Source organism: Octodon degus, unplaced genomic scaffold (assembly GCF_000260255.1).
Source record: "Octodon degus isolate 3935 unplaced genomic scaffold, OctDeg1.0 scaffold00319, whole genome shotgun sequence".
Taxonomy (NCBI): Eukaryota; Metazoa; Chordata; class Mammalia; order Rodentia; family Octodontidae; genus Octodon; species Octodon degus.
This window is the reverse complement of record NW_004524895.1, coordinates 204,605-219,466: the sequence shown is the minus strand read 5'-3', so window position 1 is coordinate 219,466 and position 14,862 is coordinate 204,605. Positions and strand designations below refer to the sequence as shown.

The 14,862-nt window shown below is 40.1% G+C and overlaps 1 protein-coding gene across 2 annotated transcripts; it reads right to left on the bottom strand.

Annotated features, from left to right (window-relative positions):
- Window positions 1-8,614: 8,614 nt before the first annotated feature.
- On the bottom strand, window positions 8,615-14,565 carry C1galt1c1 (C1GALT1 specific chaperone 1). Of its 2 annotated transcripts, XM_023707927.1 has the most exons (3): window positions 14,415-14,565; window positions 13,533-13,616; window positions 8,615-9,810 (listed from the first exon to the last, which is right to left on the bottom strand). In XM_023707927.1, the coding sequence occupies exon 3, from the start codon at window positions 9,803-9,805 to the stop codon at window positions 8,849-8,851; it is 957 nt and encodes a 318-aa protein (XP_023563695.1). In that variant the 5' UTR covers window positions 9,806-9,810; window positions 13,533-13,616; window positions 14,415-14,565; the 3' UTR covers window positions 8,615-8,848. The 2 variants fall into 2 exon arrangements, with proteins under 2 accessions (XP_023563695.1, XP_004647713.1); XM_004647656.3 differs by lacking the exon at window positions 13,533-13,616.
- Window positions 14,566-14,862: the final 297 nt, after the last annotated feature.

Here is a 14,862-nt window from a genome sequence, read left to right as displayed (position 1 = left end):
ACCTGTTTTTATTCTTGGCAATTTATGTTTTGAAAGGGTACACTTTCTTTGCCTCTAAAGTCTGGGGTGCTCTATGCTGATTTATGGTGAAGTCCTGAGGCTTGGAATTTTACAAACCATTAAGATTTTGTGGGAGATGACTCAGTAGAATAAGCACTTCCCTGGCAAGCACAAGGATCTGAGTTCAAATCCCCGGTTCCGCAAAAAAAAAAAAAAAGTTTTTGTGATGTAACTGCATATTGGTTTGATAAGGTCTATTAAGAGTCATTGGATGAGGTTAAATTTGAGGCAATGTTTTATTGTTTTCTTTTTGGCAGAACCGGGGATTGAACTTAGACCCTTGCGCTTGCCAGGGAAGCGCTTATTCTCCTGAGCCATCTCCCCGGCCCAATGTTTTATTGGTTTGCAGTACTGGTGATGGAAACCAGGGCGTTTCCAATGCTAGTACAAGCTATGTTCCTGAGGCAATTTTGTTGAGACCAGGTTTCACTATGTAGTTTGGGACATCCTTGAGCTCACTGTATAGCTCAGATGGCTTGAAATTTGTGGTGATCTTCCTGCCTCAGCCTCTCAAGTGCTGGGACTACAGGTATGTGCCACTATGCCTGGCTTACTCTGAGTCAGATTTTTAAAGCACCATCCTATCCTTCTAGGGTTGCTTCCCTGTCTATAGGCCCAGAAGTTTCTCTTTCTGCATACTGGTATTTTAACAAATATTTAGTTTCTCACGATCTGAAAGATTCTATGCAATTTAGGCTGATTACTATTTTTATCACTTGAAATTCTGCTCCATTCAAATTCAGTTTTCAAGCTGGAATTCACTCTGTACACTTCTGTATTGGATTGGGCAGAATAAAGAGTTTTTTTTTCCTGTAGGCTCTAAATAACTTTCTTAGAAGTTGACTTAATTAGCATAGGAAAAAGTATGCTTTGTATGATTTAAATTATTTTTATAATTTGCTTTGTGTAAACATTTTATATTTAAGAACATTTGACTTGAAATATATTTGAATATAAAATATCAATGCTTCATTTTAGTGGAATATCTATTTAGGTATTTCTCCTAAATAGATTTCAAACAACACATGAGTGTAAAATATTTCTCACTGATACTGCTTTATTATTTTAAAAATAGGGGCTGAAATGTTAGCATAAACTGGGGTGCTTAGTATGAACTTATTTGATATGACTGACTACATTAAAATTCTGTATTTTATAAAATTCCTGGTAAGGAGTCCACAAAGTAATTTTGCTTTCTTACTTTTGAATGCAAAAATGTCCGAGGTGGTGTATGACCTCATTAGCCTCTAGGTGTTGTCAGGCATAATTCTCTCAAGTACCAAACACCCAAATGCATTTACTGAGATGCAGGAGTTTCACTTATGAGGTGTTTTTTTTTCTGTTAATATTAGGAGAAATACCTTGATGAAAGTGTGGGGAGATAGAAACCATTATCAGTTTGAGCACTTGGGTTCCAGTAATACCTAATTTGCCGTCAAGGGACAAGATGATTTAAGCCAATGTTCTCCTTTTTAAAAATCTTTTAGGGCCAGGGAGATAGCTCAGTGGAATAAGTGCTTCCCTAGCAAGCACAAGGGCCTGAATTAAATCCCTGGTTCTACCAAAAAAAAAATCTTTTATTTATTTGGTACAGGGTCTCACTATGCAGCTCAGACTCCTAGTGATCCTCCTGTCTTAGCCTCCCTGGCACTGGGTGTGTCACTATACCCAGCTTCAGTGGCTGGCATGGTGCACCCGTGTTCTGGGACCTGCATGGCATGCCGCACTGGGGATCGAACTGGGGGTCCTTGCACTTGTCACACACGTGCCTAGACCACTGAGCTATTTCCCCAGCCTGTTTTTGGCTTTTTGAGATAGAGTTTTGCTATGCAGTTCAGGCTGGCCTTGAGTTCACTTAGTAAACCAGGCTGGTCTTACATTTGGAGTGATCCTCCTGCCTCAGCTTCCCAAGTACTGGGATTACAGGCATGCACCACCATGCCTTGCTTAAGCTAATGTTCTCAGAAGTAATTTATGAATTTCTCTGTAAGAATATTTATTATAAAAAAGTTGTTTCAAGAAAAACTGCTTTATCACCAGACACATGTTGAATGTATAGATGTTATCTTAAAGCTATTGAGTTATCTGGTAAATGCAGATATTCAATACTAGCTGTTATTCACATCAGTATTGTAATATTTAGTATAAAGGACTGATACATATTTAACTGTTTAGAGTGCTAGTTAAACTTGTTTACATGAGTAAGAAGGAGAGGAAAAGAACATTCTCTGAGTGCTATTTGTAATAAGCTCTAGTTACCAATCTTGCTTAATCTTCATGGATTCCATGAGACAGATTGTAATTATTACTTTACAAATTAAGACCTAGCAAGGTTATATAACTCACCTAAAGATATATACAGTACCTAATAAATTGCAGAATTGGATTTTTAAAAATTTTGTACTACTAGGAATCGAACTCAGGACGTTGTACTTGCCAGGCAGGTGCTAATGCCACTGAGCTTTATCCCCGGCCCTTAGGAATTTTTTATTTTTATTTTTTGTATCTTAGGACAGGGTCTACAGGGTCTCACTGCATAGATCGAACTCCTAGTGACCCGCCTGTTTACAGTCTTCCAAGAGCTGGGATTACAGGTGGGTGCCACTATGCCTCTCAATGGCCATCTCAGTGCACTCTGGGGGTGGGGCCGGCACAGCAGGTCCAGGAATTGAACACCCCTCCCCTGTGCCTGCTTGCAGGCGCTTTAATCTGCTGAGCTATTTAGCCAGCCCTAGGATTGGAATTTAGACCTGTGTCTACTGAACTACATAGCTTATGTTCTCCAGAAAACTGTGTATTTCATAAAATGTTAACCTTAGGCCACAGTTGAGCCACTGTCCATGCGTTACGGAGAGATAAAAACTGGCAAGCCTTTGTGCCCCAGTAGGAAAAGGTGGGCAGGATTTGATGAGATGCCAGCAATGCCCACAGAGTGTCTCACTTGTGCAGCTGACAAAATCATTTTGTGTTTCCCTCTTTAACAGCAGAGTACACTGGGAGAATTTTGAGAAGTTGACTCAGTCCTGAGATCTGAACATTTTGTATTTAGTCATCTTCAAGTCAGGTGATTTGTGATCATTTGGAAGCCTTTGTTGTATCTTTAAAGAAATAAACAAAGGGTAGTTATGATGTGTGGTAGGGCCTGGGAGATAGCTCAGTAGCATAATGCCTGACTGAGGAGCTCAAGGTTTGGAGTTCAATCCCTGGTAACAAAACAAAACAAAACAAAAAAGATACATGGTAGTGAATGAAGTGCAGTGGCAAGACTACCACTTCATTTGAACGTAGTTGGGGGAAAAGTAGTGAATATGTGGATTGGGCACATTGCATCCTCCTTATGCAGTTCATGCTGGCATTGAACTATTTAGCCCAACCTGACTTTGAACTTGCAGCAATCCTCCTGCCTCAGCCTCCTGAGTGGATTACAAGTGTGTGCCACCATGCCCAGCTAAAATTAGTGAACATTAAGATCAATGACAGTTTTAGTTAGAATTTAAGGGGAAGCTGGGTGTGGTGACGCACATCTGTAATCTCAGCACTTGGGAGGCTGAGACAGGAGAATTACCATGAGTTCAAGGACAGCCTGGGCTACACAGACCGTCTCAAAAAAATTAAAAATTATAAAAAATAATGAAGAGAAAAGGTAAGACATTTTGCTCCAAATGTAATGATTTATTTTGAGAAGAAGGATACAGTGACTGAACTCATGCAAATGGCCTGCTAAGAGTCAGGTTGCAGTTTCTAGTGCATTCAAGAAAACCACAAAAATAAATAGAATTCTTAGAAAATCGTTTTCTCCTATTCATATTTATGCAATTGGTTCAATCTGTGATGCACAACATGGTAACTGTTAGCATGGTATGTGGCTGCCGAGCACTGGAAACGTGATTGCTTTGAATGAGATGTGCTGTAACTGTAAAATACAAACTGGAATTCAGACAATAAAAAAATTAAAACTTCCATTGACTGCATGTTGAAATAATATTTTAGATATATTGGGTTAAATATATTATTAATTTAATTTCATCTGTATTTTTGTTTTGGCAGTCCCCTCCCCTTTTCGATACCAAGACTTGAACTCAGGGCTTCACATTTGCCCGGCAGGTGCTTTGCTCTGGCCCTTGTTTTTACTTTTTTTTAACATATATTTTAGGGAAGGTTCTACAAGGTATTCAGGGTCTCATTACTAGATTGGACTCATAGTGATTCTCCTGTTTACAGCCTCCCAAGTGCTGGAATTACAGGCGCGTGCTACCACGCCCAGTCTCAATAGCCCTCTCAGCACGCCCTGGGGGCGGGCCTGGCACTGCAGGCCCAGGGATCAAACCCCTGGCCCTTGCACCTGCTTGCAGGCACTTTAATCCACTGAGCTATTTGGCCGGCCCTGTTTTTACTTTTTTAATATGGCTACTAGAAAATTTAAAATTATACAAGTAACTCACATGCTTGGATAACACTCATTAGTAAATACAAGGTGTCTGTGGGGGGATTTTTGGTGCCAATATTCAAGTCTTCCAGGAAGCCAGGGATAATTTTTTTTTCTTTCCTCAGATGGTGTCTGGCTAATGTTTCTTTAGAACATTTCCACTTATTCAACACTTTGGGTACCTAGATGAATGTCTCTTATCAGACACTCACTTGGTCAAAATGTGTAGAGTTTCAAGGACTTCTGTTTGGAGACAGGGTTGCCACTGTGTAGCTCAGGCTGGAATTGAATTTGTTATCTTCCTGCCTCGTCTGAGATTATCAGTTTGTGCCACCTCAGAATCCCAGGCTTTACTGAAGCAGTAGCATAACTAGTGTGGTTAGTCTTGCATGCAGTCTATGAATAGTACTAAAAGGGAAATCATGTAGTTTAAGAAATAGCAAATCAAAGTTTTACACAAAAGGACTACTGCATTTAATCAATTGTGGTTTGGCTTATTCTACAAAGTTTACAAAAAATTATTGTTTGACTCTGGACAAAATAATGAGTCTGATTCTTTTTCTTTCCAAAGTACCAGGCCTAGTATTGAACTCAAAGAAAATTAGACTCCACCCTAATAAAGGTGAATTAAAAATTACCATAGATCCCAGATAAGTACTTTATCACTTCATAGTTTTCCACTAAGTTTATTTTTCACTATTCTTTAAATGATCTATAGCACTTTATCTTTGATGATGTTGGAATTGAGTGTGATTAAGTTAAAGTGTAGAGAACACCTGAGGGGAGGGTTGAGAAATATTTTTAAATTCTTTGTATGCCAAGAGAAACTTAACTTCTATAAACTTATGCGCTTTGCATAACCACTCAGGTAAGCATTTAAGGCACTCAAGTTAGCCTGTACAAAAGAAAGGGGAAATTAGTGATATATCATCACTAAACTCCGCTTTTAGGAACTTTAATATAGGTGTGCCCTACTTTAAGAAAACTCAATAGGTGAATTTAAATGCATAAAGAAAAATCTGGGCATTATACATAAATCAGTTTTGATACATAGAAACATGTTTACATCGAAAGAAAACAGCCAAAGAATTGAATACATATTTTGCTCTAGATCTGATGTTGACATACACCACTATGCCTACCTTAATGTTTTAATTTTGAGAAGGAATTTTCAGCAAATGAACTCATGCAAGATGGTTTGGGGCTGCTGCATTCAAGACTACCAGAAAAAATATATATAACTTTTAGAACAATCTCAGGTTGTCCGTCATTTACATCTCAGAGGTTGGCAGGGGTTACCTGACACTTCTGGATTGCTTATACCAATGTCCACTATGGCAGCCATTAGCCATATGTAAATTATAATCATTCATGATCTTCCATTTAATTTTCATTAATTCTACATTTGCCCAATTAGAGCTGAATTAGTGTTTGGCTACTGAATGTATTTTTTTCTACATTAAGCTAACTGGCATATATGGAGATTAACTGTTAACTAAAACCACTTTATTACTGATTCAGATTTTATCTACCTGACTAGTTATACATCCAAATAGCATATTAGTTGAGACATTTTATAATAACACTGATTTATAAAAATAAATGGCTGTCTTAGTGTTTGGGGCAAGTTGACACAATAGAAAAATATTAATATATTGGTATTCACTCACATACTGTTTATCACTGTTTATCAACATAATCCAGTCTATAGTAACTGTACCTGAGACTACATATTAGAGTGCTTGAGATTTTATTCTTTACAATTAATATTTTAATCAAAGTCCTAATGAAGAAGATCAGAAATTAAAGGATCTGGCACACTACTCTGAGCATCAGTAAGTTAAAGTCCAAGGCCAGCCTGCCTGAGGAACTATTTTTTCCTGCTGGCTAATGCTGTGGGACACCATTAGCATCATGAGGCCAATTCTATCCATACTGATATCTAAAATGACATGATCTCCGACCCTATGGGGGCTCATCATCTGCCTCAATACAGCAGAGCTAGCCAGATTATAGAAGTAAGCTCCAAGAATTCCACACCTGAGGGCAGAAGCAATTTATCTGCCCCTGGGTAAAGATTCTGGTAACCAGTGGAATTAGGCAAATGGTATAGCAATCCAGCTTGGCTGGCAAGGTTAGTTTGCCAACCAAAGACATGAGAGAAGTATCAGAATTAGAACCATTAAAAAAAAGACTCAAGGGGCCAGGGAGATGGCTCAGTAGGATAAGCGCTTGACTGGCAAACGCAAAGATCTGAGTTCAATCCCCGGTTCCACAAAAAAAAAAAAAAAAAAAGACTCAAGCCAAACATGCTGGTATAGGGCTAGCCAAATAGCTCAGCGGACTAAAGTGCCTGCTTAGGCAGAGTGCAGGGCCAGGGTTGCATCTCTAGAGTGACAGCCCCACCCTAGGGGCGCCCTGAGAGGACAATTGAGACTGGGCATGGTGGCGTGCGTCTGTAATCCCAGCTCTTGAGAGGCTGAACACAAGTGTATCACTACGAGTTCAAATAAATAAAAGTAAAAAATTTGGGCCTGGGAGATAGTACAGTAGAGTAAGTGCTTGCCTGGCAAGCACAAGGTCCTGAGCTCAATCCTCGGTACCACAAACAAACAAACAAAAAAACAACAAAGAAAACCCATGCTGGCACACATTAATAATCCCCCTACTCAGGAGGCTGAGGCAGGAGGATCTCTGTGAGTTCCAGGCTAGCCTGGGCTATATGGTGAGTTCAAGGCCAACAGGATCTGTATGGTGAGATTTTGTCTCAACAAAGTAAGACTCAGGTAAATTAAACTGCCAAATGGCCAAAAAAGTTTTTCAAAGATTTCAACAGCAGGAATAAATAAATTTTAACTAACACACTCTTACTTAAGTTTCTGTCTGGAGTTTAACTCTAAAACAACAGAATTAAATGACATTATATTCTTTAGAGTCCACAGTCTGATTTTACTACCTACATAACAGGGTACAAAGAAATTGTGTATGCTGAGGAATGCCACTAACTTAGATCCCAGGAAAAGTAGTTAATCTTTGTAAATAATTTTCACTTTTTCTCTCAGTAATAGAATTCAATTTCCTTTAACACTGTTTAGAAATACTGTAATTGCTTTTTTTCTGTTTTTTCCTTTTTTATTTAGTTTTTTTGAGAGTCTCACTATGCAGTTCAAGTTGGCCTTGAGCTCACTTTGTAGCCCAGACTGGTCTTGAACTTGCAAGGATCCTTGTGCCTCAGCTTCCCAAGTGCTGGGATTACACGTGTGCCACCACACCCAGCTCTTTGAGATAGTTTTGCTACGTAGTTCAGACTGGCCTTGAACTATGTAGTTCAGGTGGGTCTTAGCCTTGTGGTAATCCTCCTGCCTCAGCCTTCTGAGTGCTGGGACCACAGGCTATATATTTTGAGAAAACAAATCCATTGGCGCTTGGGGAGGCTGAGAACATAAACACAGAGCTGGGCTGGCCAGATAGCTCAGCAGACTAAAGTGCCTGCTTAGGCAGAACACAGCATGCCGTGCCGGCCCCGCCCCTGGGGCATGCTGAGATGGTAACTGAGACTGGATGTGGCAGAGTTCACCTGTAATCCCAGCGCTTAGGAGGCTGAAAACAGGAGAATCACTACAAGTCCGATCTATGTAGTGGGACCCTGTACACCCTGTCCTAAATTCATAAAAAAATGAAACAAAACACGAAAACAACAACATAGAGCTGAAGTTTTACTTTGATTAAAAAAACCCCAGCAGGCTGGGGAAGATACCTCAGCAGTATAAGCACCTGCCTGGCAAGCACAAGGACCTGGGTTCGATCCCCTGTACCACATGCAGTGCTGGTCCTGGAAGCCCAGATGTGCTGAGTGAGCCATTGGAACCAGGAGTGGTGGTACACACCTGTAATCCCAGCACTGAGACAGGAGGATCACTAGAGTCCCAGCCGCATAGCGAGACCCTGTACCAAATAAATAAATAAATGAATGAATGAATGAATAAAGTAATTAAAGTAAAAAACCCTCACAGCTAGAGATTCACTTGTATATATTAAAAAGCTAAAAAGACATGTTAAATGTTTTGCTCAATCTACAAAACAGCATGCCATACCAATTTTTAATGTTCATAATTTAGATTGTATCACATATTTATAAATATATGCTTTATTTGCAAATTATATTTAAAACATTTCCAAAACATTCTTAAGTGTTTTCAGGTAAAGAAATGCCACCTTATTTATAAAATATGCTAATAAACTTTAATGTATGATTACACCAATGCCACCAGGTTAGAAATGAAATATACCTATGTTGATGTAGTCATTACTATAAATACCACATTTTATACAATGATGAAATACATGGTCTTTTTCTACTTCTCAGTCATTGTCAGAACCGTTTGGAGGTAAGAAAATCAACGCATCACTGAAAGTATGTCCGAATGCCCTAAGACGGTATACCCCATACATCATCACATGCATTTGATTAGGAGTCAGTCCATTAAAAGTAACAGCCATATCAGAACAGCATCCTTCCACTACCTGGTTGGGGTGATTGCTCATTGCCTCTTTAATAAAAAGTCCCACGGACTTGGTATTAAATACATCTTTTCCTTCAGCATCTTCTGCATTTTCTGCGAATACTCCAGCGTACTTCAGGCAGACGGCTAGCTGCTTATCTTCAGATAGCTTCCAAATCATTCCTCCCTGTTCAGGACACTTTTCAGGGATATTCAGAAGGCTGTTAAGTCTTTTCATTGAGTCTATACTTAGGACAATTCCTCCTTCCACACTCACATATTCAAGGTCTCCAGATTTTATAGTGTGGCCTATATAGAAAGGTTGTGATGGATCCTTTTTCAACAAAAAGTACTTTAGATTTTCAATAATAGCAAATGTAGTGGGGCGTGCAAGGAAGAACCAGTTGTACTGGTCACTATACTTATCAAAGGCATATTTATAAGCTTTCCTCATCATTAGCCACATGTCATTTGTTTCCATATTAACTGACTCAAACACTTTAACATCTTCAGAGCTGAAGAACTCTGCTTTGTCACAGTGTTTGGTCCAAGTCTCCTTCACTGCAGCCCAAAGACTCACATCTTTAGGTTTCACAAGGATAATGCAGTATACACGAAAGCTCCTACTAAGCTCCATGCGTTCATCCTCTGAAATTTTCAAGATCTCTTCTTTATTAGGAGCTTGAAGATGATGATGCTCATGGTGGTGCATTCTGTTTCCATGACCAATCTTAATGTGTCCTAACATAGCGATCAAAGCATAGAAAATGCTTCCAAGCATCACACCCTTCAAAAATGAACTGCTTTCAGAAAGCATTTCTCCTATAAAGAAAACAAAAACTCTTAAAATACTTGGTATAGCTATTTGATTTGGTATTTCTTATACACAGTTTTTTTCTTGGTTTCTGTTCAAGTCCCTATGCTTAAAATGTAGTTGCACCTAGTGCCACTCTGAGCAAACAGGAGACAGGGCCTTACTATGTAGTACAGGCTGGCCTTACAGTTGTGGCAATCTTCCTGCCTCAGGCTCCCAAGTGCTACAATTACAGTGATATGCCACCACACCTGGCCAAGAATCTATCTTCCAACAGATACTGTCCAGGATAAATTATAATGCTGCAGAAGCTCCTCTGTGTAGTAGAATTTGCTGTGGGGAGGTTCTGCATTTCATCTGCAAGGACTTAATTAAGTACTAAGTCAAAGCACTAGCCCTTTAAACCAAAGTCAGAGGTTGTCCATCATTCTCTTTAAAGTGTTTGAACAAACTATCTCTTTTTTCTTTCTTGGTACTGGAGATCAAATTCAGGACCTTGCGCTTGCTAGGCTGGCACTTATGCCACTGAGCTATCTCCCTGGCCCTATAGTGCTTTGTAACACAAGTTTGCACTATATTATTTAAATACCTCTGCAAACAAATGCACTTCAATTAAAAATTGTAGCTGGGTGTGGTGGCACACACCAGTAATCCCAGAACTCCAGAGGCTGAGGCAAGAGGATGGTTGTGAGTTTGAGACCAGACTGGGCTACAAAGTGAGCTCAAGACCAGCCTGAACTGCATAATGAGACCCTGTCTCAAAAAGACAAAAAAAATCTGTATCTTTTGTGACTGGGTTTCACTACATAGTTGAGGCTGGTCTTGAAGTTACTTTATATCCCAGGTTGGCCTGGAACTCACAGCCATCCACCTGCCTCAATCTCCTGAGTGATGGGATCACAGGTATGAGCCACCACCCTGGCAACAAATGCATTTTAGAAAAAAGGCTTTTATCTTTTTTTTTTTTTTTTTTTTGGAGACAGGATCTCTTTGCAGTTTGGGCTGGTCTTGTGCTCACTTTTGTAGCTCCCAGGTTGGTCTCTAGTCCACAAAGATCCTCCTGTCTCAACCTCCCAAGTGCTGAGATTACAGGCCTGTGTCACCACACCCAGGTATCCAGTAGAGATGGCACCCCCGGGATCCTGGCTGAGACCACGTGTTATGTGGGGCTGGGGATTGAACTTTGGTCCTTGCGCTTGCCAGGTAGATGCTTATGCCTCTGAGCTATCTCTCTGGCCCCATATAAGGCTTTAAACTGAACAGATAAAACCACCTATTAATGACAAATTGCTAGTGGTATCTGTACTGACATTTCTCTTTCAACCTGCTTTATATAACTGGTAATGGGTTTAGTTGTTTTGAATACATCTAAATTGTTCCTTGAATATTATATATTTTAATACTTAACACTTTCATTGCTAAGATTGAGTGGTTTCTAATATAGTACCCCAACTACTAATGTAATAAAAGCCCATCATAAATGATGAAAGATGAGTTGATACAGGCATATGTGGGCACCATTAATGACCATTTTTTTATTCCCTCAAAAGGCATTTTTTCTTTGAGCAAGTAAAAGGGAAAAGTCTAAGCCTTTTTTTTTTACAGCTCAGGGTGGCCTCAAACTCACAGCGATCTTACTGCCTCAGCCTCCTACACTGGGATTACAGGTGTGCACAACCACAAGTGCCCAAGTCTACCTTTTGATTTTAATTAAAATTTAATAGTAAAGCTTCCAGATTAGTCTGTAAAGATACAGACCTTAGACTTTCAGATATACTATTGGCAATTATATATTCTACAGATGCATAAATGTAGGGGCTGGGGAGATGGCTCAGTGGAATAAGCGCTTCCCTGGCAAGAGCAAGGGCATGAGTTCAATCCCCGGTTCCACAAAAAAAAAAAAGGTACAGATGCATAAATGTTATCCAGTGTGTGTGTGTGTGTGTGTGTGTGTGTGTGTGTGTGTGTGTGAGAGAGAGAGAGAGAGAGAGAGAGAGAGAGAGAGAGAGAGAGAGAGAGAGAGAGAGGATGGACAGATAGACAGGCAGACACAGAGACAGCGACAGAGACCATGACAGACACAGAGACAAAGACCACCTTTCTTCCCCTGATGAGCTAGTGTTGTAGGATCAGTAAATTTACATTCTTATGTCACTTATTTTTTAGAAACAAACTCACATGCTATTCTGAATATGTACTCTATCCCCAAAATGTAAATTTCAACAGTTTTATCATTAATATATTTACCAAATACTGAACAGTATTGAGTCATTTCCTTATTGTTTTACACGAGCATGTGGCCATTTACACTTAGCACTCAGTGTTTTACAAGCCCAGGAAGAAAGAAAAGTATATTACAATTCAGGTTAGCAGGTAAAGACAGAACCTGATAGATCTCAGGAGAAATCATACCTAGTAGGTACATTTTGTTCAAGCAACATAGTGTTTTCAAGAATTACTTAATTCCCAGCATTAAACAATTGAATTTTTTTTATAAATCTAGATTTAGAGGTCTTTTTAATCACAAGATCTGCCTTACCATCACAGCACCCTGTGCTGAGCTGAGTACAGTGTCCACACCCACCACTTCCTTTAAATGAGGTGTGAACTCTGTTCTTAGCTTGTCTCCATTTTCTTTTTTTTGGTCTGCATTCTCTACACTCCCTTTCATTATTTCTATTACCTGCCTAATTCCTGCCAACATTTCAGGTTGCAATCTCTGACTTTCATGATTTTGTAACTTAACTATGTACTAAACTGGTTAAATAAAATTTTGTTTTTCCTGCTTCCTTTCCCTTTTACTGTGGAGCCTAAGATACTATGATTATTGTTTTTAAAATTAGAACATAACTTTTTACTCAATGGAATAATATCCATTTTTAAAATATTTTGTAAATTCCTATTTCCATATCATTATTTATCCCTTACTAGACAAGTAATTTAATCTTAGCTGATAAATGCCATCATCCTCAGATATGAAGATGATAGAGCTCAAGATCAAGAGACATGACCACTAACTTATGAAAGTGTTTGTGTGTGTACTGATATCTTGTCTTTTATTTACCTAAAAGTGATATCCTTATCTTAGTTTACTTATTTAATTTGTTCAATGATTTTAGAAATGATGGGCATGTTTGCTGTTGTTTATGTGGGAAAAATAGTCGTGGTCATATTTATCATCCAATGCAGTCTGAAAACAAAAAGAAAATTTTACCCAATATGGGACTTCCCTACTACATGTAGATACACTTGGTGTTAAGTGAAGGGGAAATATAAATAAAAATGCATTTCACTGAAAAAAAAAATAAAAGAAAAGCTTCCATTAAGTACAACTGCTCAAAAATTGTATGCTACATTTTTTTCTAGGAAAGACTACAATTTTCCTATCTCTCCACCTCCACAGCAACAAAAAGTTCAACTGAGCTAATTGTCTATTGAAGTTGAAAGCGGCCTTAGGAACTAATGCACTTTGTCTCATTTTACAGTTAGGGAAATGGAAGTGCCATAGAATTTAAGGAACTGACAAACTTATACACAGAGCTAGCCAGTGATAGAATTGGCTCAGAACTAGAGTAGTTTAATAGTATTCTGATTGCAGAATAGTAATCTACACAGTGCTTCTCCCATATTGAAAGTTGAGTAAAACAGTTGCCAATAACCTGACCACAGTTTTCATTTGCATCCTATCACCATGTGTCTACAAGAAGAGGAAATGGACTTTGACTTCTACCAGTAGAAGGTGTGGAATAGACTGGCAGATGTAATTCCTGAGTTGGGGATGGTGAAAGAGGCAGGATGTTGGTTTTCCGTAGTCCTAAGAGGAAAAGAGAAGGGATATAAAACAAGCCCAATTTAATAACAGAATTGCCAGGTGTAGTTCCAAATTAACTTATGCAAGGTTCTGGGATTTTACATTGCACAATATTCATCTCTGGCCAATATATAACTCACACATCTTTTCAATTGACTATGATTATGTACATTTGGGATTCTTTCTGATGAGGATACTTCTCTTGGCTGCAAAAGTATTGATCAAAATTGAAGAAATCAGGGCTGGAAATGCTGCTTACTGGTAGAATTCTTTTCTAGTATGCAAGGGGGGGCCTGCTTTCAATCCCCAGCGCAGGAAGGAAAAAAAAAACCCTGAAAAGGTCTACAAATTTCGCATAAAATCATTTACACAAATAATTCTAAGATTTTTTTCCCACCAAAAGTGTTCAAAAAAAATGAAACAGTAGGGGTACACATTATGGGATATTTTGTGCACAGCACAAGGGACCTTAACACTACCCGGAAGAGAAAAAATGCACAAGGAAATAAGACAGAAACTACCCAAGTGGTTTTTAGAGTCACCCTCCTAGGTGAAGGTGAGTGGGACGGATTATGGCAAAGGGAAGATGGCAAAATGAAGAGGGAGAGGGTGACCTCGTCACCTCAGGGTTCCACTCAGGGTCCAAAGTCGTGTCTCCGGCTCTCGGACAGCACCCCCTCATCCTCCCCCTGCACCAGCGGGGGCGCCCCGCAGGGAGCTCATAAGCCTTCCCTAAGAAGGGGTGGTGGTGCAGCTATTACGGGGTGCGACTGGGATCGGGACCACGGTGCAGCCACTCACCCGCCTTTCGAACGTCTCGGCGGAGGACACCGTAGCAGCGCGCAGCTTCCCTCGCCCGTTCGCGCACCGCGCTCCTGGGTGGGCTGCTCTAGGCGCAGGCGGTGTCCTCTCGCTGGTCTTGCTAAGGGTGGGAAGATCCCGGAAGCTGACGAGAGGCGGGCGGGGCAAAGGAGCCTTGGGTCTGGTTTAGGAATCCCCGCCCGCGCCGACGTGGAAACGATTGCGCGCGCGCACGCGGCGTGCCCTTTCGTCTCCCCCACGCGTGCTCAGAGACGCCGGCTGGGCTCGCGTGCGCCGCACGCTCGGGTGTTGCCTATGGCAAGCAGGGGGCCGCGCGTGCGTGCTTAGGAGTCGCGTTCACTTATTTGCTTTCCCAGCGGGGAAACTGCGATTCTTACCGTTCTCAGCGGTTTCTCTGCTGTACCAGTGTCTTATTTATTTATTTATC